The 25,903-nt window shown below is 37.2% G+C and overlaps 3 protein-coding genes and 1 long non-coding RNA gene across 4 annotated transcripts; 3 read left to right on the top strand and 1 right to left on the bottom strand.

The window, feature by feature from the left end:
• The first annotated feature begins 278 nt into the window (after window positions 1-278).
• Window positions 279-1,664, top strand: LOC125599748. Its single transcript, XM_048772862.1, has one exon. It carries the CDS (start codon window positions 554-556, stop codon window positions 1,388-1,390), a length of 837 nt encoding a protein of 278 aa, XP_048628819.1. The 5' UTR covers window positions 279-553; the 3' UTR covers window positions 1,391-1,664.
• Window positions 1,665-4,906: 3,242 nt separating this feature from the next.
• LOC125599747 lies at window positions 4,907-7,631 on the bottom strand. Its single transcript, XM_048772861.1, has 2 exons — window positions 6,764-7,631; window positions 4,907-6,672 (listed from the first exon to the last, which is right to left on the bottom strand). Exons 1-2 carry the CDS (start codon window positions 7,629-7,631, stop codon window positions 4,907-4,909), a joined length of 2,634 nt encoding a protein of 877 aa, XP_048628818.1.
• A 12,139-nt stretch (window positions 7,632-19,770) lies between these two features.
• Window positions 19,771-24,518, top strand: LOC106364136. Its single transcript, XM_048772859.1, has 7 exons — window positions 19,771-21,302; window positions 22,462-23,124; window positions 23,407-23,680; window positions 23,860-23,974; window positions 24,046-24,170; window positions 24,264-24,345; window positions 24,452-24,518. The coding sequence occupies exons 2-7, from the start codon at window positions 23,104-23,106 to the stop codon at window positions 24,516-24,518; spliced, it is 684 nt and encodes a 227-aa protein (XP_048628816.1). The 5' UTR covers window positions 19,771-21,302; window positions 22,462-23,103.
• A 130-nt stretch (window positions 24,519-24,648) lies between these two features.
• On the top strand, window positions 24,649-25,194 carry LOC125599746. Its single transcript, XR_007333447.1, has 3 exons — window positions 24,649-24,797; window positions 24,894-25,015; window positions 25,126-25,194. It is a non-coding gene; the product is annotated as an uncharacterized LOC125599746 (long non-coding RNA).
• The last annotated feature ends 709 nt before the right edge of the window (window positions 25,195-25,903 follow it).

Genomic DNA, 25,903 nt, shown 5'->3' with positions numbered 1-25,903 from the left:
ATTTTTAAAAAATCGAGATTGGCTGATAGTATTAAAATTGTTCCAAAAATCTATCCGACCTTAATTGTGCGTACAAGTGCGTGTATGTGTAGCGTTAATCATCGTACGATATCGATATGCATGACTGGTTAACATGATTTTATAAATACTAATTAATAATAAACTCCACGATAATTAACAGATTGTAATTGTAGGAACTTTCAAAAGAATGAAACCTGGGACTTGTTGTTCTGAATCATGCATGATGTGCAAAAAAAAAAAATAGTTGTTCTGAATCGTTATCAAAAGTATAGATAATACTTATTTAACTTGTTACTCTCTTATCTCCAGTATTAAAATAAAGAAGGAAAAGAGACATAAATATGGTGCAAAAGAGACTATCCAATGATTTAAATGTATATATGCGCTAACCCTAGAACCACGTGGCGAATTACCATTCCTCCTCCTTTACCATTTCGGCTCAACGGAAAAAGACACGGAAACACTATAGAGAGAGAGAGAGAGAGAGAGAGAGAAAGGAAGAGGTAGAGTGTTTGAGAAGAGGGAGAGAAAGATGATGAATCAAGATGAGTGGTTGGGAACGCTAAGATACGCCGGTAAGGCGCAGGATAAGGTTTCCCTTGACACTCTCATGCTCCGTTACCGTCCGATCGCTCCAAAACCGACGACTGGTCAGCCATGCGATGCAGGAGACAACAACAAGAACTCTTACAATCTGAGCAAACGAACCAAACGAAAGTACGTTAGGGTCTCTAAGAATAACAGCACCACGTGTCGAGGAAAGACCAGATCTGACTTGTCTGATGATCGGGAACCAACTGGAGTAGTGACACTTCAACTCATGCCGGAAAAATCCGATCTTACAAGCGACTGCACGCCGTCAGATCCGATGGTGAAAATGATAACCGGAGAGGAAACACGAGAAATCAACACGTGGACCATGTTTAACGGCGGCGTCACGGCGGAGGTGGAGACGCGGGTGACGGTGGAGTCCGTTACCGGCGTATGTGACGGTAGTTCGAGTTTCCATGGGGTGAAGTGTACGGACGTTGAGATGGTGGATAACCTAAGTAAGGACACGTGTCCAGCGTTCGTATCGGATGCCTCAAACCGGGTGGTCTGGGTCAACGAGGCTTACCGGAGAAACGTTTCCGGTGAAGATCCGTCATCGTTGTCGTCGTTGCCGGATGTCATGGTGTGGTTGGTGATGGAGGAGTCGACGATGGCGATGTATTGTAACTACAGAGCTTTCACGTGTAGGGTGAGGATGCAGTACACGTGGCAGGAGGCAAACTACACCAAAACGGTGCCGTGCGACGTGTGGAAAATGGAGTTTGGTGGCTTTGCATGGAGGCTAGACACAACAGCTGCTCTAACTCTCTGGCTTTGATGTTGAGTGCTACTTGAAGCAGGATGGGTAAGAACTATAACGGTGAGCTATGTGATCGAAAAGTGTGACTAATCACAAGCTTTTAATCACTTTAGCAACTTTCTTTTGGCATATATAGATTATAGAGAAGCTTGAAGAAAGAAAAAGTAATATGATAATGTTGAGAAAGTATGAAGAAGCTAAGAATGCTTAAATATATAGAACATGCACTAATAATGTCAAATGTTTATTGGCAAAGACTAAATAAAAAGATACCATTGTATGGTTTCCTACTAATGTTAGTTTTTATCTTTATTTTAGATCTATAGACCTACTAAATATTTAACAGATCAGTGTGTTTTAATATATCACCCGTTATTCTGGAAAATGGATTTGTATCATAGTATTAAAAGCACAGTGAAAAATAAACTTGATCTTAAGAAGAATATGTCATGGACATAATTATATACATTGGTTGAGAGACAGAACACATGAACTATATGGAGACCCCTATTAGGTGTTATACTTGGTATTAAATCACTTCATTAAGCTTTTGATTTCCCCTCGTTGCCGACAAACATACAACAAACAATCACATACAGTTTTATATACATATATAAACATATACATCAACATATGTGAAAGACCCGTCCCTTCCCCAAACTCCTCTTGGGGTTCCCAGGACGGGGTAAGGGTACACTTGTCTACTTTTCCGACAATCCGTGTATTCCTTATTGGTCCCCTTTATGAAATTAACGACTTAAACAGTATAAAGAAATCTCAAAACCTTTTTATTGCTTAAAAATCCTTAACGTGAATTTTAGGAAAACAAGCTTGAATACTAATCTTGAAAGACAAATGATTTGAAAATAAAGTAGACGAAAATTTAACAGCGTTCCCAACCTAAGAACCAGCACCACTCCAACCTTACTTATGCGCTTCCTCGGCCGTACCTGCGGAAAGGAGGGGTGAGCATTTTAGGAAAATACTCAGTGAGGACAGGTTCTAGGAACCCGTTAACTCTTATCAAAACACGTAACACCGCAAGTATTAAAACGTAAACTAACAGGGCTAGCAATTCATATTCATAATCCTAGACACCTAGGACCTACACAGCTCAAGCGGACCATTCCTCCCCTTTTCTTGCTGCATCCCTATGGAGCCGCCTGCCCTGGTACACTCGGCATCCGGTTTCCTTGGATGTAGTCTATACCTTTTGCAGTGTATTACGGCCCCTTCCCGCCAAGACTCGGCGTGACTCAATCTTACCGGCGCTTCTATTCTTACCCTGCCGTTTTTGAACGCTACGGCCGCCGCGTTTCCCATTCTCCCCACCAGTCCCTCGGTGGTTTGTACTTTGTTCAACTTCTCAGTTTATTCTTAGTCTTTCTAGACTCTTTCTTACTTTAGTCATTCTAGACTCTCAATCATTTATTACCATTCATCAATCTTATCATTGAATTCATTCCTTATAACAATCAACCTAGCTCATACTAGTTACTTCCTAATACCATACGGGGTTAGGAATCTTGAGAGGAGTTCACAAACAAGTCCTCACCTTAGTTGGTTGTGGATCTGGTTCTAGGATAGCAAGGAAGTAGGTTCTGTTCCGGATCCGGCTCTCCGAAGTCTTAACGATCTAAACGCAGGCAGTTACACTCCACAGAATCGAGAAGCCGACGGCTTGGTACCCGCGATCGGCGACTTGGGCTGCGCTGGCGGTGGTCGACGGCGGCGCTTCCTCGGCAGACTGGTGGCGGTAGCAGCTCTCGACTCTCGCAAGGCTTCGCTTGGTGGGTGTCTGATGGCTCAGCTGTAGGGAGGCACCTCCTTTTATAGTTGTTAGGATTAGGGTTACTTAGGGTTTCTCTCTGTTGGGCCTGGGCCGGGGTGTTACAATTCTCCCCCACTAGAACTGAATTCGTCCCCGAATTCTGCTGTGTCTCTGTCTGGAACATCCCCGGATAGGTCTCCAAAAATTGGAACTCACGCTCCCATACCTCCTCGGGTATCCCATCTCTTTCCCATCGTACTAGTACCATCCGCACCTTCTTTCCATGGACATCTATCTCTTTCCGGTCCAGGATCCTGATGAGGGTATTATTCAGGGTTAAGTTGGGTCGCGCATCCCGGGGTGGCTGGGACAATACCAGTTCAGGCTCCCGCACCACCTTCCGTAAGACCGACACGTGGAACACATCGTGGAAGTCTGCCATGTCGGGTGGTAGCACCAGTCGATACGCTACTGCTCCGATTCGCTCCGTGATGACAAAAGGACCCATATATCTAGGCTTGAGTTTCTTTAGTTTCCGGTTCGGGTCATTTCCGCGGAACGTACGCATCTTTAAGTATACTTCGTCTCCTACTGCGAATTCTAGATGTTTTCGGCGCTGGTCAGCATAGCTTTTCTGACGGCCGTGAGCCTCTTTGAGACGATCCTTCAACAGGTTTACATGTTCTACTGTTTCACTAATCAGGCTTGGCTCCATACCACGTCGCTCCCCCACTTCGGTCCAACACATAGGGGTTCGACAGGGCCTCCCATATAGGGCCTCGAACGGAGACATTCCAATGCTAGAATGATAACTGTTGTTGTATGCAAATTCCACCAGCGGCAGGTACTCTCCCCACTTCCCCCCAGTCCAAGACACATGCTTGTAGCATGTCCTCCAGTGTCTGTATCGTGTGTTCTGACTGACCGTCGGTCTGGGGAAGGTAGGCCGTGCTAAGATGTACCTTGGTGCCCAATTCCTTTTGGAACGCTTGCCAGAAGGTTGAAGTGAACTTGGGATCCCTATCTGACACGATGCTCACAGGTATTCCATGCAGCCGTACCACGGTGTCTAGGTACTTGCGAGCAAGTATGTCTGCTCCATCAGTCTTCTTGATGGCGATGAAATGCGCCGTCTTTGTGAGTCGATCCACTATTACCCATATTGCATCCTTATTGCCCGTTATCCGAGGCAATCCTGTCACGAAGTCCATAGTGACCATGTCGCATTTCCATTGAGGTAGTGGTAAGCCCTGCAATAATCCACTCGGTATCCTCTTTTCTGCCTTTACTACCTGACAAGTAGGACACTGGGAGACCCATGTTGCCACGTCGCTTTTCACTCCATCCCAGTGCTAATATCGTTTCAGATCCCAGTACATCTTAGTACTTCCGGGGTGGATGGAGAAACGCGTCTGATGTGCTTGTCTCAAATTTTCTCTTCTCAGGTCCCAGTTATTCGGAACACTAACCCTATTTCGGAATAGGATGGTCCCATTTTCTGTGGTACGTTAACCTATGACTTGTTTGTTGACCTTCTCCAGTAAGCTGTCGTCCTTCTTCTGTTCTTCCTTGATTCTCCATAGTAAATCTGCCTGGTCCAATGCTTCGAGTCCTATTCCGTCCTCCTGAACCGTCGTGGCCCTCAGGCTTAGGGTCGCCAACATCCCCGAGAGTTCTTGCACCTCTCTGGCCCCTGAGACATCGGACCTTCTCCTGCTAAGCGCATCTGCTACTGGGTTTCCCTTCCCAGGGTGGTAATCGATTCATAAGTCGAAATCGGCTAGCATTTCCATCCACCTTCTTTGCCTAAGGTTCAGGTCAGCCTGCGTGAAGACATACTTCAAGCTCTTGTGGTCAGTAAAAACTTGAACTTTCTCTCCGTACAAATAAGCCCGCCAGATCTTTAGGGCGAAGACAACAGCCGCGAGTTCCAGATCGTGAGTGGGATAGTTGGCTTCGTGCTTCTTTAGTTGTCGTGACGCGTAAGCAATTACTCGTTTCTCTTGCATGAGTACACACCCTACTCCCACCCTAGAGGCATCCGTGTATACCACAAACGGTATGCCGGTTCGTGGCAGGACCAGTACAGGTGTCTGAGTCAGCTGATGTTTCAGTTGTTCGAACCCTTTGGTGCACGATTCTGACCAATCAAACTTGGTGTCCTTTCCGGTTAACCTGGTGTGGGGTTTTGCGGTGGTGGCGAAATCTCGTACAAACTTCCGGTAGTACCCTGCCAAACCCAAAAAGCTCCTTACTTCCGTGGCATTCTTTGGGATAGGCCATTGGATTATGGCTTTGATCTTTTCTTGGTCTACCGCTACTCCAGCCTCTGTGATAACGTGTCCGAGGAATCCTATCTTCCTCTGCCAGAAACTACACTTGCTTAATTTTGCGTACAACTTATGTTCACACAGTTTTTCCAACACTATCCTAAGGTGCCAGTCGTGTTCTTCCTTGCTCCGGGAGTAGATGAGTATATCGTCGATAAAAACTATCACGCAGCGGTCCAAGTATTCTCGGAAGACATTATTCATCATACCCATGAAGGCTGCTGGTGCGTTGGTTAGCCCAAACGGCATTACGACGAATTCAAAATGTCCATAACGTGTGCGGAACGCCGTCTTCTGTACATCCTTCTCGGCTATAGGAATTTGGTGGTATCCCGATGCAAGGTCTATCTTGGAGAACCAGGTCGCTCCTACCAACTGGTCCAACAGTTCGTCGATCCTGGGTAGTGGGTACTTGTTCTTGATGGTCACCTTATTCAGTCCTCTATAATCAATGCAGAGTCTCAAGCTTCCATCCTTCTTCCTTACAAAGAGTACCGGAGCTCCCCATGGCGAGCTGCTTGGCCGTATGAATCCCTTACCTATCAAGTCTTCCAACTGTTCCCGCAACTCGGCCATTTCTGCCGGCGCCAGACGATAGGGGGCCTTGGAGACAGGTGCAGTTCCTGGTTCCAACTCGATCATGAATGCACTGTCTTTATTCGGCGGTGGTCCCTGCAGGGGTTCGAACATGTCCGCGAATTCTCTCGCCGCAGCCACATCCTCTAACCTTGGTTCCTTGGGTGCCTCCAACATTTCTATAGTGGCCAGGTACGCGTCGTGCCCCCTTTTAATTAGTTCTCCGGCTTGTGCCATCGATATGATCGTGACCCCGGTCTTGGTTTTTGGTCCTTCAAACACCACTCGTCCTCCCTCCCTGGGGATCCGTATGTTTGCTCCGTTACAGTCAATAACTGCCCCGTATTGTGATAACCAGTCCATTCCGAGGATCACCTCGTAACGTCCCATCTCCAGTTTAAGCAAGTCAACTGGCATGACCACTTCGGCGAGTTCCACGGCCACTCCCACGAATACTCCCATGGCGGATATCTCGTCTGGTCCGGCTGTCTCTACCCGTGTGGTTCGGCCCTCGTAATTTCCCTGGAAACTCCATCTCCTGGTTAGGTCCTGGCTCACAAAACTGTGAGTGGCCCCCGTGTCGAAGAGTGTATATGCTACAACTCCTCCGACCTTCACCATCCCTACACGGAGACTATACCTAAGCGTCTACTTCCCTAAAACTCATTCTTTTGTCATTTGATTTGATAAGAATAATTAAACATAGTTAATTACCTGCTATGGTCTCCGTTCCCTGGTTGTTCCCTGCTACGAACACTCTTGGTAGGGTTGCTGGCTTCTTTGGTGGCGGTGCCGGCAGTGCAGCCCCTGTCCCTGCTTCGGTCCGGTCACGGCACTCCCGGGCCGCATGCCCGTAACGACCACATTGTTGGCACGTTGTGTTGGGTGTCTTGGTGACTGTCCCGTCATTGAGCTGCGGGCAATTCCGTTTGATATGCCCCAGTTGCCCGCATTTGAAACATCCTGGTCCTTTGCACTCACCGTAGTGCATCTTCCCGCACTCGGCGCAAGGGGTGCGGCCAGTCCCGCTGTCCGAGGGGGTTGAAGTCTCACGCGGTCGCTTTGGGGCTCTAGTTGCCTGATTCTGCTTGCGTTGCTCCTCTATTCCCGCCTCTTGTTCAGCTGCCTTTTCCACCAGTTCATTCAGGGTGCGGAACTCCCGAACATTGCAGCTGTTCTTGGTCTCGATTCTCAACCCTTTCATGAAGCGGCGAATCAGTTCCTTTTCTGTCATGTGGCGTCCTGCGAACCTTCGGAGTCGGTTGAATTCCTCACCGTACTTACGCACATCCCGAGACCCCTGGTTGATATCCTGAAACCTACCCTCCATCTTATCCATTGCTTCCCGGGGAAAGTACTTGTTATTGAATTCCTCTAGGAAGTCCTCCCAAGTCAGTTCGGGTTGATCCCTTGCACCTTCCACTACACAATCCCACCAGACCAAGGCGTCTTCTTTCAAATGGTGGGCGGCCAAGTCTCTACGGTACTCCGGTGGGCACCGGGCTGAGAGAAAGTTCTTTTCCAACTTCCTCCTCCAGTTGTCCGCGGCGATCAGGTCAGCTCCCCCACCAAACATCTCCATCTACATGCTTTTTAGCTGCTTCATCATGTCCCAATAGGATGGCGCATGGACAGCGGCGGGAACCCCTAGGGGTGGCACGAGTCCTTCACCCGCCACACCTTCCTGAGGCAGTCTACCCCCATATGCCTCTCGGTATCTCCGTAGTTCTTCCACTGCCGCTGCATCCATGGCGGCCTGACCTTGCCCTTGAGCAGGTCCGTTCACTTGATTCTCCCCCACGCCATCTTCGGCATGGCTTCCGTTGTCACTGGTAGCCTGCGACGCGGCCCTGGCAGCTCGCCTGGCTGCCCTCTGGGCCATGGTTGTGGACCGAGCTTGTCTGGCGTTCCTGGGAGGCATCCTGTCATAACGGAAACGTTAAGTTCCGGTAGTAAGGTGCCCTTAATTTAATAAAATATGACGAGTAGCGCAGGATCCAGCCGAAGTGGTGTCTTAAAGAGAGAAATGACCCATTCCTAAGAAATCGAATAAAAAAATAAATCTGGACCACCAAAAGAACTAACTGCCAGTACCCATCCGGACGGAACCAGACGGGTTTTAACCTGGCTCTGATACCAATTGAAAGACCCGTCCCTTCCCCAAACTCCTCTTGGGGTTCCCAGGACGGGGTAAGGGTACACTTGTCTACTTTTCCGACAACCCCTGTATCCCTTACTGGTCCCCTTTATGAAATTAACGACTTAAACAGTATAAAGAAATCTCAAAACCTTTTTATTGCTTAAAAATCCTTAACGTGAATCTTAGGAAAACAAGCTTGAATACTAATCTTGAAAGACAAATGATTTGAAAATAAAGTAGACGAAAATTTAACAGCGTTCCCAACCCAAGAACCAGCACCACTCCAACCTTACTCATGCGCTTCCTCGGCCGTACCTGCGGAAAGGAGGGGTGAGCATTTTGGGAAAATACTCAGTGAGGACGGGTTCTAGGAACCCGTTAACTCTTATCAAAACACATAACACCGCAAGTATTAAAACGTAAACTAACAGGGCTAGCAATTCATATTCATAATCCTAGACACCTAGGACCTACACAGCTCAAGCGGACCATTCCTCCCCTTTTCTTGCTGCATCCCTATGGAGCCGCCTGCCCTGGTACACTCGGCATCCGGTTTCCTTGGATGTAGTCTATACCTTTTGCAGTGTATTACGGCCCCTTCCCGCCAAGACTCGGCGTGACTCAATCTTACCGGCGCCTCTATTCTTACCCTGCCGTTTTTGAACGCTACGGCCGCCGCGTTTCCCATACTCCCCACCTGTCCCTCGGTGGTTTGTACTTTGTTCAACTTCTCAGTTTATTCTTAGTCTTTCTAGACTCTTTCTTACTTTAGTCATTCTAGACTCTCAATCATTTATTACCATTCATCAATCTTATCATTGAATTCATTCCTTATAACAATCAACCTAGCTCATACTAGTTACTTCCTAATACCATACGGGGTTAGGAATCTTGAGAGGAGTTCACAAACAAGTCCTCACCTTAGTTGGTTGTGGATCTGGTTCTAGGATAGCAAGGATGTAGGTTCTGTTCCGGATCCGGCTCTCAGAAGTCTTAACGATCTAAACGCAGGCGGTTACACTCCACAGAATCAAGAAGCCGACGGCTTGGTACCCGCGATCGGCGACTTGGGCTGCGCTGGCGGTGGTCGACGGCGGCGCTTCCTCGGCGGACTGGTGGCGGTAGCAGCTTTCGACTCTCGCAGGGCTTCGGTTGGTGGGTGTCTGATGGCTCAGCTGTAGGGAGGCACCTCCTTTTATAGTTGTTAGGATTAGGGTTGCTTAGGGTTTCTCTCTGTTGGGCCTTTTCCGCTTGGGCCTGGGCCGGGGTGTTACAATATGTAAGTACAATTATATGCTCTATATTTCATGTCCTTGTAACGTGCACTTGTCTCTTCGATATTGGAATACTCATATACAGCCTGCTCATATGTGCATTTGCGGAATTACAATTTTGACATATCTATATATATGTTCTTGGTGACTTTTAATTAGCATAATCTTAAACTCTCAACTAACCTGCTAGCATGCAGCTCCTTAATATGCATTTATACAGCCATAATTTACACGTATCTAGCAAAGATATCTTTATCTGCATTTGCATACATTATGTAGTATAAATAAAGTATAGCACCCAGGGCCGGTCCTACAATTTCGGTGGTCTAAGACGATTTAGTAAAGATTTCAATAATTTGGGGACTTAAAATTTTTTATATATATATAAATTTAGGAGCTTATTTATATATAATTTTTTTTCAAAATTTTTGCAGGTCTAAGACGAATGTTTTGTTAGGTTTGGTTCAGGACCAGCCCTGATAGAACCACGTTCTCTATATTGAAAATCTATATTTTGAATTTGCTTCATGTGTACATTGCTATATATATATGACATTCATATATATATATATATATATATTTTTTTTCATTTATTCTTAATGCATGTACAAACTACAAACTACAAACTAGGAAAGTTATATGAATGTATGTATGTATAGATAAACATTCCTAAGCTTACTTAAACGGTATTTTAACCAAATGTAATGACTAATGAGTATAACTAACTTTAGAAGTTAGAACTTAGTACTTATAAAGCAATATCTTTGTGAGCTCTGCTTGTTCCATCATGTGGAGAAGCCTCATTGGTTGTTAAAAAACTTTACAAATTCTAAGAGCATCTCCAATATACACCTTTATATTTAGAGGTAGAAATATCATATCTCTATATTTTCCCCTATAAATAAAGAAATTCTATTATAGAGGCATACATTGGAGCATTTTCACCTCTATAATAGAGTTTCTCGATTTTAGGGGAAAATATAGAGATAGAAATAGGAGTGGGTTGGAGATGGTCTAAAAAGAAAAAGCCAAAAGTTGTAATGTGGAGGGAGAATATATAAAGTTATAACATTCACACACATATCAAGCATACACTTGGCATTTGATAAGAGAAAGACAGAAACCAATCAGCGTCTCCAGATTTCTCTCTTCAACTGCCTTCTCGACAAAGTTGATATAGGATCTGATGACTGGTTCGGCCGTTCACGTGTCACAATGAGCTTTAAATCGGGCCGTACGTTATGTCAAGTCTTTTGTGCTCGCGTGTATCGAAACAGTCCTCTCTCCATTGCGATGGAATTTTTGATAGAAGAATCCAAAGAAAACGAATGAAAACCTTTCACGTGTGTAAAAATCACCTAAACAGTGTTTTAGTAAAAATGAAAAAATACAGTTATAGTGGTCTTGATTCTTTTGGTAAAAAAGAAACTAAACCGGCACGGAATCATAGATAGTTTTTTTTGTTTGATAAAAAAATAAAAATAAATAAAAGGCGAACCAATCGAGGATCACCACGTGTCAGTAGGCCCGTGAACAGTGAAAGAAACGAAAAAAGATCGGTCCTTATATACAATCCGTAAGACCCGTTTCTTAAAAAAAACAATGGGATCCACTGATTTTTTAATTATTTTTTTGATAGGAACTCAAAGCTAAGAACATCATTAACAGTTGAAATATATGACAATTTCTTAAAAAATAAAAATAATAATATTATAATTATTTTAGCTAGTTAAAACATGTTCAAACATTGTTTAATTGACAACGGTCTTAAAAACTTAGTAACCGTTTCTTCAATCACGTAGATAAAAAATTTTGTATGTTATCTCTCCTAATTTTGTTAATTTTTATTTTATTTTAAATATTAAGAACCTTTGTTAGATTCTCCCGTTAAAACTGTTCTAAACATGGTCTTACGGTTTTCCAGACTTTATAATTATCTGTCAAGTAAAGGATATACACGAAGGACATAAATAAGCTTAAATTTTGTACACTACCATGTATGAAAGATTTAAACAAAAGTAAAACCAAACTAAAACGAATTATAGCACCTCTAGAGGGCCCTCTATAGAGCGTAGAGACGAATGGTATTTTTTTTTTTTTTGTAACACTGACGAATGGTATAATCTAAAGAAAGTATTGATTGATTAAATGTAGGACTGTTTGTGCGGTCGAAGAAGGGTTCTACTGGTGTGAGAGGCTCCACGTGTACTGTCGCTTTCGATAGTGGTATAATAGATGGAGGCCTCTCACTGGTCTCGACGTTCACATCACATGGTTGGACCAAAATATCGACGTTCCCATCACCATAGATACGCTAACATATAGCATCATCCTTCAGGGAGAAAACTATTAACCCGGATCCGAGATCAAAGTCCGAAATCCGATTCAACAAATTAAATTGTTTTGTACATATATGATCTTATCGTATATGTATAAGTTGGTTTTAATTGTTGTCTTATATATCAAATTTATTTTTGAAAATATTATCCACTTTTTATTATTGAAGTGAAATCTATTAATAGCCAATAGTCATGTTTTATTTTGTTTCCTAAAAACACTCCACGTAATCTACAAACATGTAATATCTCTGTTTGAATTTTTTTTTTCTCTCTCTCCTTTCCTTCTTCTCTCCCGAGTTTTTTCTTCTCCTGCCTCAACTCTACTTGTTTCTTCGGTGACTGGCGCGTGGTGGCTCCTCTAGCACCACCGCCGGTCTAGTTTGCTTTGATTAGCTTTCTATTGTGTATTTTCTGTTGTTTTTAAGCTTTTGAAGGGGATTTCGCAGACTGGAGTTTCTAGATCTAAGTGTTTATCGATGCTCTTATTTATTGAGGTGGTCATAGGCTTTCTGTTTGGTGTCCGTCGTCGGTGAATCGCGATGGTATCTCCCAGATTCATGCTTCTGGTTTTCCTCCATTCGATTTGGGTGGTAGAAGTGAAGGGCTCATGCTCGTTGTGTTGTGGCCTTACTGTGGTTTTGGGATATTTGGTTGGATCCAGAACCGGAGAAGTACGACGCTAGCCCCTGCCCATGAGTTTCTCCTGTTTGCGGTCCCTTCCTCGTTTCTATGCTTTCTTGGTGGCCATTGTGGAAAGGTGAGTGAGGTTTAGTTGTGTATGTGACTTGACGTGTTGCTTGAGCTTCGGAGTTCTGCTTCTTTTCATTGAAGTCATCCTCAGTGGTTTTGATCTTTGACGATAAGAACCTTTGCGAGACCATTTCTAGTGTTTGAGAGGATCGAAAGGAGATAGATGTTTTTTCTGGAGGTTTTGCTTCAGTGATGGTCGATTGCCGCTGATTTGCTCGTGTTAATGTTGGATTTGGAGTGGTTTTTATCTAGTTACCGGCTGTTGAATAAGACGTAGTTGGGAAGCTTTCTTAGGCTTTGCCTTAAGGTGATGGTATGATGGTGCGTATGAGACGCGTGGAGAACTCTTTCAAGGTCCAATGGCGAGACTTAGTTGGGATTGAAGGGTGTTTACAGCGACGGTTAAAGATTCTAACCTCTTTTAGTTCAGTTATTTGTATTGGTGATGTTCGTGTGCTTCCAGTACTTCTTGTTACTCCTTTCTACTGGTGTTAGTGGTTGATGAGGTCTCGCTAGGTAAGTTCATCTTCGAGTGCATGGTTGAGCATTCCTTGCTGAAGCTTGGTTATCACTCTTCTGCCTTTTGTCTCCTTTTTCGTGGTTATATATTAGCTTTAAGAGTGTGTGTTATGTTTATCTTTTGGCTCCGGGTGGTACTTGTTACCTCGCCGGCTCTTGGCTTCGGGTGGTACTTGTTACCTCGCCGACTCTTGGCTTCAGACAATGTCGTTATTGTATGCGTGTAACCGAATGTTTGATATAATCTTAATCTACCAGATGACAAAAAAAAATCTACAAACATGTATCTATCTTATTAAATTAGAAGTAATTTAAGTTTTTGTTTGACAACATATATATCAGTTAAAAAAATAGTGTTGTTTGAAAACATGGATATTAGTAAGTTAGGAAAAAAAGTAATAAGCTAATGCTATTAAAAAATTAGAAATCCATTACATTATATTAAAGAGTTATGAGTTTATGTTACTTGATATACATATTCAAATCAAAATAATAATTTAAAATTGATTTATACCAAAAATTCATTCAAAAATATACATATATTCAAAATTTGATTTTTACTAACATATTTTCCAATAACCATTATAAAAATGTTTTCAATATATATAAGAAAAATACAATACAAAATCCAATTTCAAACACCAACTTAAATTATGGTTTTTATATTTCACATTGAAATTTAAAAATATAATATATGTGATTATTTATATGATTGTATGTATAAAATATTATTAATTATAAGAAAACTTATTTGATGGTACATATAAAATATGATTAATTATATGATAACACATATTTTTGTAACCTATGATGACATATATATGATATATAATAGTAGTGATTAGGGGTGGGCGTTCGGGTTCGTTTTCGGGTCTGTTTGAAATTTCGTGTTCGGTTCAGATCTTTGAGGATTCGGTTCGGATTTAGATATCTGGATAGATAATTGATAAATATTTAAATATTTTTGGAGTTTTGAATATATTTTAACTATTTTAGATATTTACGTTTGATTATTTGTATATATTTTCAAGTATTTAAACGAACTTAAAAGTATCATATATATTCTGGATGTTTATATATATATTAAATCTAAAAATAATTAATATATATAAATCTATTTTGGATACCCAAAATACTTCGGTTCAGATCGGATTAGGTTTCAACTCTTCAAATACCAAATTTTTGATTAATTCAGATATTTAATAAATTTTTGTTCGGATTTGGTACTACTTATTCGGATTGGGTTCGAATTCGAGTTTTTTACCCAATCCTAAATAGTGACATAAAAAACAAATAGCATCATATTTTTTAAAAAATACACTTGCGCGGACGCGGATCAAAATCTAGTATAACATTAATTACATTACAATTCATCATCAACAAATTTTCTAAAATGATACTTCTGCCATTCCGTGGAAGTTTGCATTTTATACTATTTTTTGTTTTTCTATAAACTTTTAATAAATACATGAAAACATTAGTAAATTTAATTTCTAAAAAGAGTATTTCTTGTCAGCTATCCATATCACTAGATCAAACTCTAATAAGAATATTAGACCTACGTATGACTGACCTGGTGATAGCTTTGGATCATCATGAAGCCATGGAGGCAGTTAATTTCTAAACTAACACAATGGCCAAGATACCGTTTCTTACTGGAGCATATATCAAGTCTCAAGAACTGTTTTACTTCAATACAGTTTGAAGTTGAAAGCATAAGCTGCAATTTCATTGTGCGAGATATAGCTAAGAGCATAACACGAGTTGGAAGATTCCAGTCTTACCTAGCTTGGGAGAACCGGCGTGGCTTCATGATAGGGTGGGTACATAGATTAGATTATTTTCCTCTTCCAGAAAAACATAAAACATGGACAGGACCCTATATCAAGAACCAAAAGGACATTTTGAAATCAAATAATGAGGTATATAATTAATATGGGCTTATTTTTCGCCAAATTAATACGGACTTAACTTATCCTTTAGTTTTGTTTCCAGCCCAACCGAGTTCCATATCAACATGTGGCTAAAATGTATGAAATATTTTAAGTGCACTCTTTTACATTTCGTGTAATTTGGCAACTGTTATTATTCAAGACAACATCAAATACATATTCTATAAATTAATAATAAATAAATTAATAAACATGATAAATTAATTAATAAATTTCGTCAGTTTCGAATTGGGCTGGTTAAATTAAAAAAAAATAATAAACTTTTTGAAAAATTTACGCAATTATATGATTTCATTAAGTTCATAAATTAATAATTTACATATATACAATTTATATAAGTACATTTATATTATTACTTTTATATTCACAATTGAGTTTACCTCTATTTCTTGAACACTTCAATATATTTTGATAGTATTTACTAAAATTATATCTAAAACCACTTTTAAAATCTATGAAACATTTTTCATATACACCAAATAATATAATAAAATTAATATAAAATTTAAATTTCTAAAATTCAATTAATATATATACGGTAAAATTAATTAATTTTCTTATTTTAAAATCCGGATCAAACTGTAATTGTTGTATGGCATATGCAACGTACGCCGTAAAGAGAATGCTAGTGTTGCTTAAATGTGTCTCTTTTGTAAATATATTTCAAAAGATTTTATATTCACGTATAAACTATTTTTATTAGTCTTAAGTCGAACCAATTTCAATGTTTTGTATTTGGTAAACTAATGCAGCAAACACACATATATACATGACAAATATGTTATACAATCAAAGAATATTTGTTGTCAAGGTTTTTTTTATTTTTACAAAAGCATATTTGTAATTTAAATAACGAAGAGGTTACATACATCGATCTATGACTCAAAGTCATACAGTTTTAAGAGAGTTACTAGATTTTTACCCGCGCTTTCAAAGCGCGGGTTTATTCTCCTTTTTTTTAATTGACAAATATTTAGCGTCATATTTCATATATTTGTGTTTTATTTTATAAAAGACTTAAACTTTTTATTTTTCTTTATCGTGTTTCATTTTAAATGACTATTTATGTTTAAAAAATGAAACTGTATTTCTTTAATGAATTAAGTTGGTATAACTCTGATAAATTAATTTTATTATGTGGTTAATATTTTAATAAAAATAGTTATATACTTTTAATAAAAATTTATACTTTTCAATGAAAAAAACAATTTTTTTTATGAATGCTTAAATTATATTAAGAAAAGAAAAAATAATTAATAATGGTTGAAAAAAAAATTATTTGAACTTGGACTCAATGGCTCAAAGGAAAAAAAAATGTGAGAATTGGATCTGATTTCTTAATCGGCCCAAATGGCCCAAGAGAGATCTGATGTGGACAGTGGACTGGATCCAAAAAAATGGCTCAATATAGATGTGTTATTAATATTACTTGATTGCCCTTAATGAAACATGCAATGTTAGTAAAGAAAGGGCAGACTAAGGTAAAAAAAACAATAGGATCATGATTTAATAGTATAGACTAGATTTTGACCCGCGCTTAGAAAGCGCGGGTTTGTTTGTTTTTCATTTATTAATCGAAAACTGATTTACAAATTACCATTATTTTTCATTTCGAACCATAACAATTGAGTTTTTAGGTTTTTATTATTTGTTTTTTTCTCTCTTCAAAATATGGTATTTGTTCGAAATATGGTAGCTGTTCTATAATAATGTTTGAGTTTTAAAATTTGTTTTCATATCTGACCTAGATTCATGTTTGAACCTATAGACCCGATACATTGTATATAATCCTGTTCGGATTTAATGAAAAATTTGTTAATTAAAAATCCGATATAACCCGGTAAAAACCTAAAAACTCACTATTAACCCGCGATCTGATACTATTGATCCGATAACAAAATATCTTATAGTACTTTTTAAAAAAATTGATTAAATTACTCATATATTTATTAATATTACATAAATTAGTGATTCCTTAGAATTTGATAAAATTTTATCATGTTATCTAAATAAAAAATGATAATATAAAATAACTTATTGATATGACAATATTAGTTTATTTTCGTTATTAATAACCTATTATAAGTTTGTGTTTGTATTTTAGATTTAAAAATTTATTTTAAGATAGTTTTTAAAATATTCTTGAACACTCGTAATTGCTATATTAATATTATGTATAAAATGACATTATACACTGAAAAATGATATTCAAATATGAATATGATATATGGTGTAGGATATACGATTTTGGTTTGTATTGAAAATATGTATAATATTCAAATGATCTATTTTGAATATTGATACGTATATTTAAGAAAATAATATTTTCATGTTTCTTAATTCATTTATTGTTCATAATATATTTATACTTATATTAAATTTAAAATTAATATATCTTTTAAATATATATATAGGCCTATTATTTATAGATCCATTTAGGTGTATCTGTAGGCCCAAAACCAAAAGACTTAAATGCCATTAATGAATTTTATTAATTCTTTGTAAAAATAAGGGTATTTTTGAGAAAACTGCAATTTTCATTAAGGATATAATTTGAGAATGATCTTCTTTTAATGGTATTGATAAGGGAGAAAAACTAAGGGGATATTATTGGTTTTGGAAGTTTAGTGGAATTAAAAAAAACTGTAATTAGGATTCTTTTAATAGATTTGAGTGGAGTCTTTCATCGTGAGAAGGATTTGAATAGAATGGTTTGAAATACATTTTGATTTTTGTTAAGGATTTTATTGGAGTTTGTTTCCAAATCAACAATAAAAAAAAACTCAAAAAATTATTTGAGTTAACGTGGAAGACTATTTGAGATATGGCCAAAGATATAAGAAATTCTCCAAAGACGTGTCAATACTATTTGAGTTAGATCAATACGTTTCCTTTTTCATACAACTAATCAAGTCAAAGCTATAATATATCAAAACGGGTCTTGAAATAATTATGCATTAATATCTTACAACCAAAGAACTCTAGATAATCTATGAAACGAAACAAACATATAAAGTTCACAGAATTGAGAGAGGAATTGCAGTAATGAAAAAATAACTTACATGTTATCCATAATGGCGATAGGGCGATCGTACGGAACAGTCAGATTCAGGACCGGCTTATCAGGGGGACAAGCGGTGCGACCGCCCCGGGTCCAAGCCTTGTGTCCTCCCGTATAATACTAATTAAGGGGTCCAAGTTTTTATAAATCTATATTTTATATATAAATGGGCTTATTTTTCGCCAAATTAATACGGACTTAACTTATCCTTTAGTTTTGTGTCCAGCCCAACCGAGTTCCATATCAACATGTGGCTAAAATGTATGAAATATTTTAAGTGCACTCTTTTACATTTCGTGTAATTTGGCAACTGTTATTATTCAAGACAACATCAAATACATATTCTATAAATTAATAATAAATAAATTAATAAACATGATAAATTAATTAATAAATTTTGTCAGTTTCGAATTGGGCTGGTTAAATTAAAAAAAATAATAAACTTTTTGAAAAATTTACGCAATTATATGATTTCATTAAGTTCATAAATTAATAATTTACATATATACAATTTATATAAGTACATTTATATTATTACTTTTATATTCACAATTGAGTTTACCTCTATTTCTTGAACACTTCAATATATTTTGATAGTATTTACTAAAATTATATCTAAAACCACATTTAAAATCTATGAAACATTTTTCATATACACCAAATAATATAATAAAATTAATATAAAATTTAAATTTCTAAAATTCAATTAATATATATACGGTAAAATTAATTAATTTTCTTATTTTAAAATCCGGATCAAACTGTAATTGTTGTATGGCATATGCAACGTACGCCGTAAAGAGAATGCTAGTGTTGCTTAAATGTGTCTCTTTTGTAAATATATTTCAAAAGATTTTATATTCACGTATAAACTATTTTTATTAGTCTTAAGTCGAACCAATTTCAATGTTTTGTATTTGGTAAACTAATGCAGCAAACACACATATATACATGACAAATATGTTATACAATCAAAGAATATTTGTTGTCAAGGTTTTTTTTTATTTTTACAAAAGCATATTTGTAATTTAAATAACGAAGAGGTTACATACATCGATCTATGACTCAAAGTCATACAGTTTTAAGAGAGTTACTAGATTTTTACCCGCGCTTTCAAAGCGCGGGTTTATTTTCCTTTTTTTTAATTGACAAATATTTAGCGTCATATTTCATATATTTGTGTTTTATTTTATAAAAGACTTAAACTTTTTATTTTTCTTTATCGTGTTTCATTTTAAATGACTATTTATGTTTAAAAAATGAAACTGTATTTCTTTAATGAATTAAGTTGGTATAACTCTGATAAATTAATTTTATTATGTGGTTAATATTTTTAATAAAAATAGTTATATACTTTTAATAAAAATTTATACTTTTCAATGAAAAAAACAATTTTTTTTATGAATGCTTAAATTATATTAAGAAAAGAAAAAATAATTAATAATGGTTGAAAAAAAAATTATTTGAACTTGGACTCAATGGCTCAAAGGAAAAAAAAATGTGAGAATTGGATCTGATTTCTTAATCGGCCCAAATGGCCCAAGAGAGATCTGATGTGGACAGTGGACTGGATCCAAAAAAATGGCCCAATATAGATGTGTTATTAATATTACTTGATTGCCCTTAATGAAACATGCAATGTTAGTAAAGAAATGGCAGACTAAGGTAAAATTAAACAATAGGATCATGATTTAATAGTATAGATAAGGGAGAAAAACTAAGGGGATATTATTGGTTTTGGAAGTTTAGTGGAATTAAAAATAACTGTAATTAGGATTCTTTTAATAGATTTGAGTGGAGTCTTTCATCGTGAGAAGGATTTGAATAGAATGGTTTGAAATACATTTTGATTTTTGTTAAGGATTTTATTGGAGTTTGTTTCCAAATCAACAATAAAAAAAAACTCAAAAAATTATTTGAGTTAACGTGGAAGACTATTTGAGATATGGCCAAAGATATAAGAAATTCTCCAAAGACGTGTCAATACTATTTGAGTTAGATCAATACGTTTCCTTTTTCATACAACTAATCAAGTCAAAGCTATAATATATCAAAACGGGTCTTGAAATAATTATGCATTAATATTTTACAACAAAAGAACTCTAGATAATCTATGAAACGAAACAAACATATAAAGTTCACAGAATTGAGAGAGGAATTGCAGTAATGAAAAAATAACTTACATGTTATCCATAATGGCGATAGGGCGATCGTACGGAACAGTCAGATTCAGGACCGGCTTATCAGGGGGACAAGCGGTGCGACCGCCCCGGGTCCAAGCCCTGTGTCCTCCCGTATAATACTAATTAAGGGGTCCAAGTTTTTATAAATCTATATTTTATATATAAAAAATTATAAATATAATAAATAAAATTGAAAAAGATCTAAATTATTTGATATGTATTTAGTTTTATTTTCATTACAAAATATTACTGATTGGTCAGATACTTGCTAACAATCAGACACCTGCAAAATATTAAGGAAAGTGATGTGTAAGTCTTAAAAAAACAACATATGAATATATATTGAATTGTTTTTGTCCATTAAGGTACACAAAATAAGTTACTTCAGTTTGCATAATGATTTTTCTTTATAAGTTGCATGTTTGTTGGGTGTGTTTTAAGCTAGTTGATGTAAACAGTTTATATAGAGAAACTTGTTGATATCTTCGAGATAAGAAACAGACGATTTAAAAATATAAAATCGTTGATATTCAGAGAATCTAGGTAACAAAGTCTGTTTAGTAACGAATCAACACATGATATATGGAGAAGATTTTTGAACGGCTCATCATTTGGTTCCCAACGTTTAAAAGCTTAATGGTTTTTTATTTTCTTCAACCAGATGTCGTTGCTTGATCTCAACAACTTCCATGATTTTTTCCCAACTGTATCCAACAACATATGACTATGAATCTTCAGCTGTTAAGCACGAGGAAAAACTGCAAGACGGAGGTGCAAGGTTGCTCAGCCTCAGACAACTTCTTCTGGCTGCTCTTCAGGTTTTTGAGTTTCCATTCAAAGCAGACGAGGTTCCAGCCGAAGGTTTGTAGGACTGCGTGACGGAGGTGCACGGTGGAGGAGGAGAGAAACGCCGAGTGGTTAGGGATCTGGCGAAAAGTTTGGTGTCCTCGGAGGAGACGTCGGAGGCGAAGCGAGGTGGTGAAGAACGGATGAGGAAGAGACGAAGCTATGAGTACTTCAAAAGCCAAATAAAAAGTCTAGGATTTGGTTTAGGCTTATTTTTTATGGAAAGTACATCATCAATACCATTAAAAGAGGATCATTCTCAAATTATATCCTTAATGAAAATTGCAGTTTTCTCAAAAATACCCTTATTTTTACAAAGAATTAATAAAATTCATTAATGGCATTTAAGTCTTTTGATTTTGGGCCTACAGATACACCTAAATGGATCTATAAATAATAGGCCTATATATATATTTAAAATATATATTAATTTTAAATTTAATATAAGTATAAATATATTATGAACAATAAATGAATTAAGAAACATGGAAATATTATTTTCTTAAATATACGTATCAATATTCAAAATAGATCATTTGAATATTATACATATTTTCAATACAAACCAAAATCGTATATCCTACACCATATATCATATACATATTTGAATATCATTTTTCAGTGTATAATGTCATTTTATACATAATATTAATATGGCAATTACGAGTGTTCAAGAATATTTTAAAAACTATCTTAAAATAAATTTTTAAATCTAAAATACAAACACAAACTTATAATAGGTTATTAATAACGAAAATAAACTAATATTGTCATATCAATAAGTTATTTTATATTATCATTTTTTATTTAGATAACATGATAAAATTTTATCAAATTCTAAGGAATCACTAATTTATGTAATATTAATAAATATATGAGTAATTTAATCAATTTTTTAAAAAAGTACTATAAGATATTTTGTTATCGGATCAATAGTATCAGATCGCGGGTTAATAGTGAGTTTTTAGGTTTTTACCGGGTTATATCGGATTTTTAATTAACAAATTTTTCATTAAATCCGAACAGGATTATATACAATGTATCGGGTCTATAGGTTCAAACATGAATCTAGGTCAGATATGAAAACAAATTTTAAAACTCAAACATTATTATAGAACAGTTACCATATTTCGAACAAATACCATATTTTGAAGAGAAAAAAAACAAATGATAAAAACCTAAAAACTCAATTGTTATGGTTCGAAATGAAAAATAATGGTAATTTGTAAATCAGTTTTCGATTAATAAATGAAAAACAAACAAACCCGCGCTTTCTAAGCGCGGGTCAAAATCTAGTAATCCATTAAAACTCAATTCTAATAAAATTCATCTGAATATTGAATAGCAGGTGATTTCAATTCCTATGAAATCTACAATACTAAAAGCCGGATATATTGAGCAGAGAGCGTGCCACGTATGATTTTTAATTCAGGCCAATCAGGAGCGTTTTATGTGACACGTCATCCCGGGCTCGCCGTGCTGTTTTGTCTGGAGCGTTGTGGGCTTCTGTGGGCTTCATCCGTAATTTACAAAAGGGCTTTATTAAACTTTTATGTTGATGCATATCACAAAAAAGAAACCTCGGAGGCTCCGTCGAAGGATAAGAATCTCATCGCCTCTGCCTCTTCGTCTTTTCATCGCCTCTACCTCTTCGTCTTCTTCGATCGAAGAGCAGAGAAGCCGAGATTTAATCGAGCCACTTCTTCACAATCAATACCTCCTTAATGATTTCGTTTCAACTCCCCCTTTTCATCCTTCTTTATATACTGATCTTCTTTATTTCATATAAACCAAAACCCTAGAACCACTCAAAGCTCGATCTATGGCGATGAAACGAAATGGGAAGTCTCATGTCTCCTCTGACTCTGATGAAAAGGTCATGTTCTTCAAGGATGTCTCTCTAGGTCCTCACGAAACTCAGCTTCGCTTCCGACTCATCCATTTCTGGGAGGCTCGGAACCCGGTGTAGAAGACACTGATTGGCCTCGAAATGCTCCCCATCGACGAACAGGTTAGTCGATTCTCCAAAAATAGTTTCCAGATCATTAAATCTATGTTTCCGAGAATTTTTGATAGGTAGGGTTTCGATGGTTTTTTTAGATGTCTATTATACGCTTGATTAATTAGTTAAAGTAGTGTTTTGTTTCGTATCTGTTTTAATTCTGAAGTTGTTTCAAAGTAGTGTTTTGTTTCATATATGTTTTAATTCTGAAGTTGTTTCGTATCTATGTGTTTGTTTCGTTTCTGTTTTAGTTCCGAGGTTTCATTCTCATTTCGTGATCTGTTATTTCAGGGAACTGTTATTCAAGGATTCATCCCACCGCGGCGAATTAAGAAGTACTTGCCTGAGATGAAACGCGGATCAGTTTACAAACTCATCAATTTCTACGGATCGAAAAACAAACCGGTGTATCAGGTTGCTGATCATGTCGCAACCGTGTCTTTCGCATGGAACTCTGAAATGTCGGTTCTTCACGAGATTCCCATCTCTTTTGATGAAGACCGTTTCAGGTTTCATTCATACGAAGATTTTGAAGCCAACTGTGATCTCAAAGGTGACCTCTATGGTAAGCATATTAGTTTTATAAATCATCTCTCAGTTACATTACTTTGTGTGTAGTTTTTAGTCTATCCTCCTGCTTAGGTAAAGAAATCTATATTTTAAGGGTTAAATAAGTAGTTCAAATATTTGGTTTCTAGAGTTTTATTAGTCATATAACTTACTCTTTTCGTGTAAATGTTATAGATGTTATTGGCCACATGAAGCTGGTCGATGGACAGACTCTTATTGAGCGTCCCAGCCTTGACGATGTGAAGATCGCTACCACTCGGCATATTATGATTCATGTGCAGTCGCATGAGTAAGTGTGTTCTTTTATTTCAAGAAATCATCTCTCGGTAGTTCTTAAATCCCTATGAGTTTATTTTGCAGTAGACCTGTGATGAAGCTCTACCTTTGGGACCAGACTGCAACAGACTTTTGCAAGAAATTCAACTCCTGTGAAAACACTCCCACAGTGCTTTTGGTCACAACTGTTAACACTAAACATCTCGGAGGTAATTATTTACCATTCCTAAAACGTTTTCTTCTTTATCAATAGTTGCTAATTTCACTCAATCCTTTTTAATGATTCTTACATTATTGAACAGGTACCCTTGCCTTATCCTCTATGTCCTCCACACGGGTCTTCATGGACTATGATGTCCAACCAACCAGGGATTATTTCACCTGGTATGTATATCCGTCTTCAGCATCTATTCTATACAGATCCATCTGAAGCGTAAACTTACACTTATAGCAGTGATTGACTGAAGCACTACTTTTTATTTTGTTTCAGGCTGGGCTCTAACCAGAGATTGCTGATCAAGTTAGCGAAAACGTCATCACTAAGCGTGAGACACTGACTATAGCAGATATTCTCCTATATGACTCAGGAATCTGCAAAGGTAAAAGTAAAGCTGTATTACTTACTCATTTTGAAACACTAATATATTTTAATCTCATGCTTATAAACTTTCGCAGGCTGCATTTTTGAGTGCACGGCTACGATTGATGATGTTGTTCATGGCTCTACTTGGTACTACATTGCATGCAGTGAGTGCCATTCTAAGGCTACCAATGGCCCAAGTTCGTTGATTTGTACAAACACAAAATGTGGGAAGGTTAACAGCTGGCGTTCCACAGTATGTTATCTCGCCTTAATATTCAATTATGGTTTCAATAGTATTAGTTTTTGATTATTAAAATTTTGACGTTAGTTTCTTATTCTTTCACAACAGGTACCGTGCAAAAAATTTCTGTTTATGACAACAGTGAACAAGTTTTCTTTGTCCTACTTGGAGATGCTGATCGGGAGTTGACTGGGAGGCATGCATCCGAGTTAGTTAGCAGCTACTTTGAGGTAACTAGGTAACTAACACCAGTTTATAATCTCAAATGATTTTTTTAACTTTTTTCGTTGTTGCTAATCTCCCAAATTATTTAAACTGACACTACTAACTTGAATGTAAGGCTAATAAAAGCGAAGGAGCTGACCATGAGGTGCATGTCCCGGAAGCTCTAATCAGCACCATCGGACGACAGACACATAAGTTCTGTGTGAAAGTTACTGACCACAACTTCTCAGGCAATATACTCGAGCGATAACTGTCACCAAGATCCTCCTCTAGACACACCATCACCCACGGAAGCCTCAGTTGGAAATGACATTGCTGCAATGTCCGAGGAAGCAACGCAGTCTGGAGACGACGTCTTTGAACCTCCCAAAGGCCGTGGAGACTCTGCAGATGAGGAGAGTAAGCGGGCGTGTAGCAGTGCTGATCCAGAGACAGCTAAACGCCCAAGATGTGAGAATTAGAGCCTCGGTTCATTGATGCAGTTTAAGTACTGAATTGGTTTTTTTAAATTTCCTGCAGTTTAAGTACTTTTTGGTTACGTTAAAGACAATGCTCAGTTTTTTCATTTTCAGACTTTGCATTTCAATAATTTTAACTATCTTCTTATAATCTCTATTGTTTCTTAGAATCTTTGTTGACTTTTACATATCTGAGCAAAATAAAAATAGATTGATTTTCTGTATCTTTTTTAATCAATTATGCCATGATTTCTTATCAGGATTCTATATTCCTTAAATCAATTATACACATTTATGAAATTTAGGAAATGTGCCACATTCACGGTGACAAATAATAGAGATATTTACGCTTGCGAAACTTAAGGAAATTTGCCACATTCACATGTATCATATATTCTTATGCTTAGAAAGAAAAAACCTTAACCTAACTAATCT

This window comes from Brassica napus, unplaced genomic scaffold (assembly GCF_020379485.1).
Source record: "Brassica napus cultivar Da-Ae unplaced genomic scaffold, Da-Ae ScsIHWf_197;HRSCAF=349, whole genome shotgun sequence".
NCBI lineage: Eukaryota > Viridiplantae > Streptophyta > Magnoliopsida > Brassicales > Brassicaceae > Brassica > Brassica napus.
Note: the sequence above shows the minus strand (reverse complement) of the source record. Positions and strands in the feature narration are given on the sequence as shown.

Bases quoted from the DNA above. Each gene is read 5' to 3' on its own strand.
- LOC125599748 (XM_048772862.1), top strand. From the start codon at position 554: ATGATGAATCAAGATGAGTGGTTGGGAACGCTAAGATACGCCGGTAAG.
- LOC125599747 (XM_048772861.1), bottom strand. From the start codon at position 7,631: ATGGAGATGTTTGGTGGGGGAGCTGACCTGATCGCCGCGGACAACTGG. The intron at 6,673-6,763 runs GTAATTAACTAT...GTCTCCGTGTAG, and splicing joins GGGAACGGAGACCATAGCAG to GGATGGTGAAGGTCGGAGGA.
- LOC106364136 (XM_048772859.1), top strand. From the start codon at position 23,104: ATGCTCCCCATCGACGAACAG. The intron at 23,681-23,859 runs GTAAGCATATTA...TAAATGTTATAG, and splicing joins TCTCAAAGGTGACCTCTATG to ATGTTATTGGCCACATGAAG. The intron at 23,975-24,045 runs GTAAGTGTGTTC...TTTATTTTGCAG, and splicing joins ATTCATGTGCAGTCGCATGA to TAGACCTGTGATGAAGCTCT.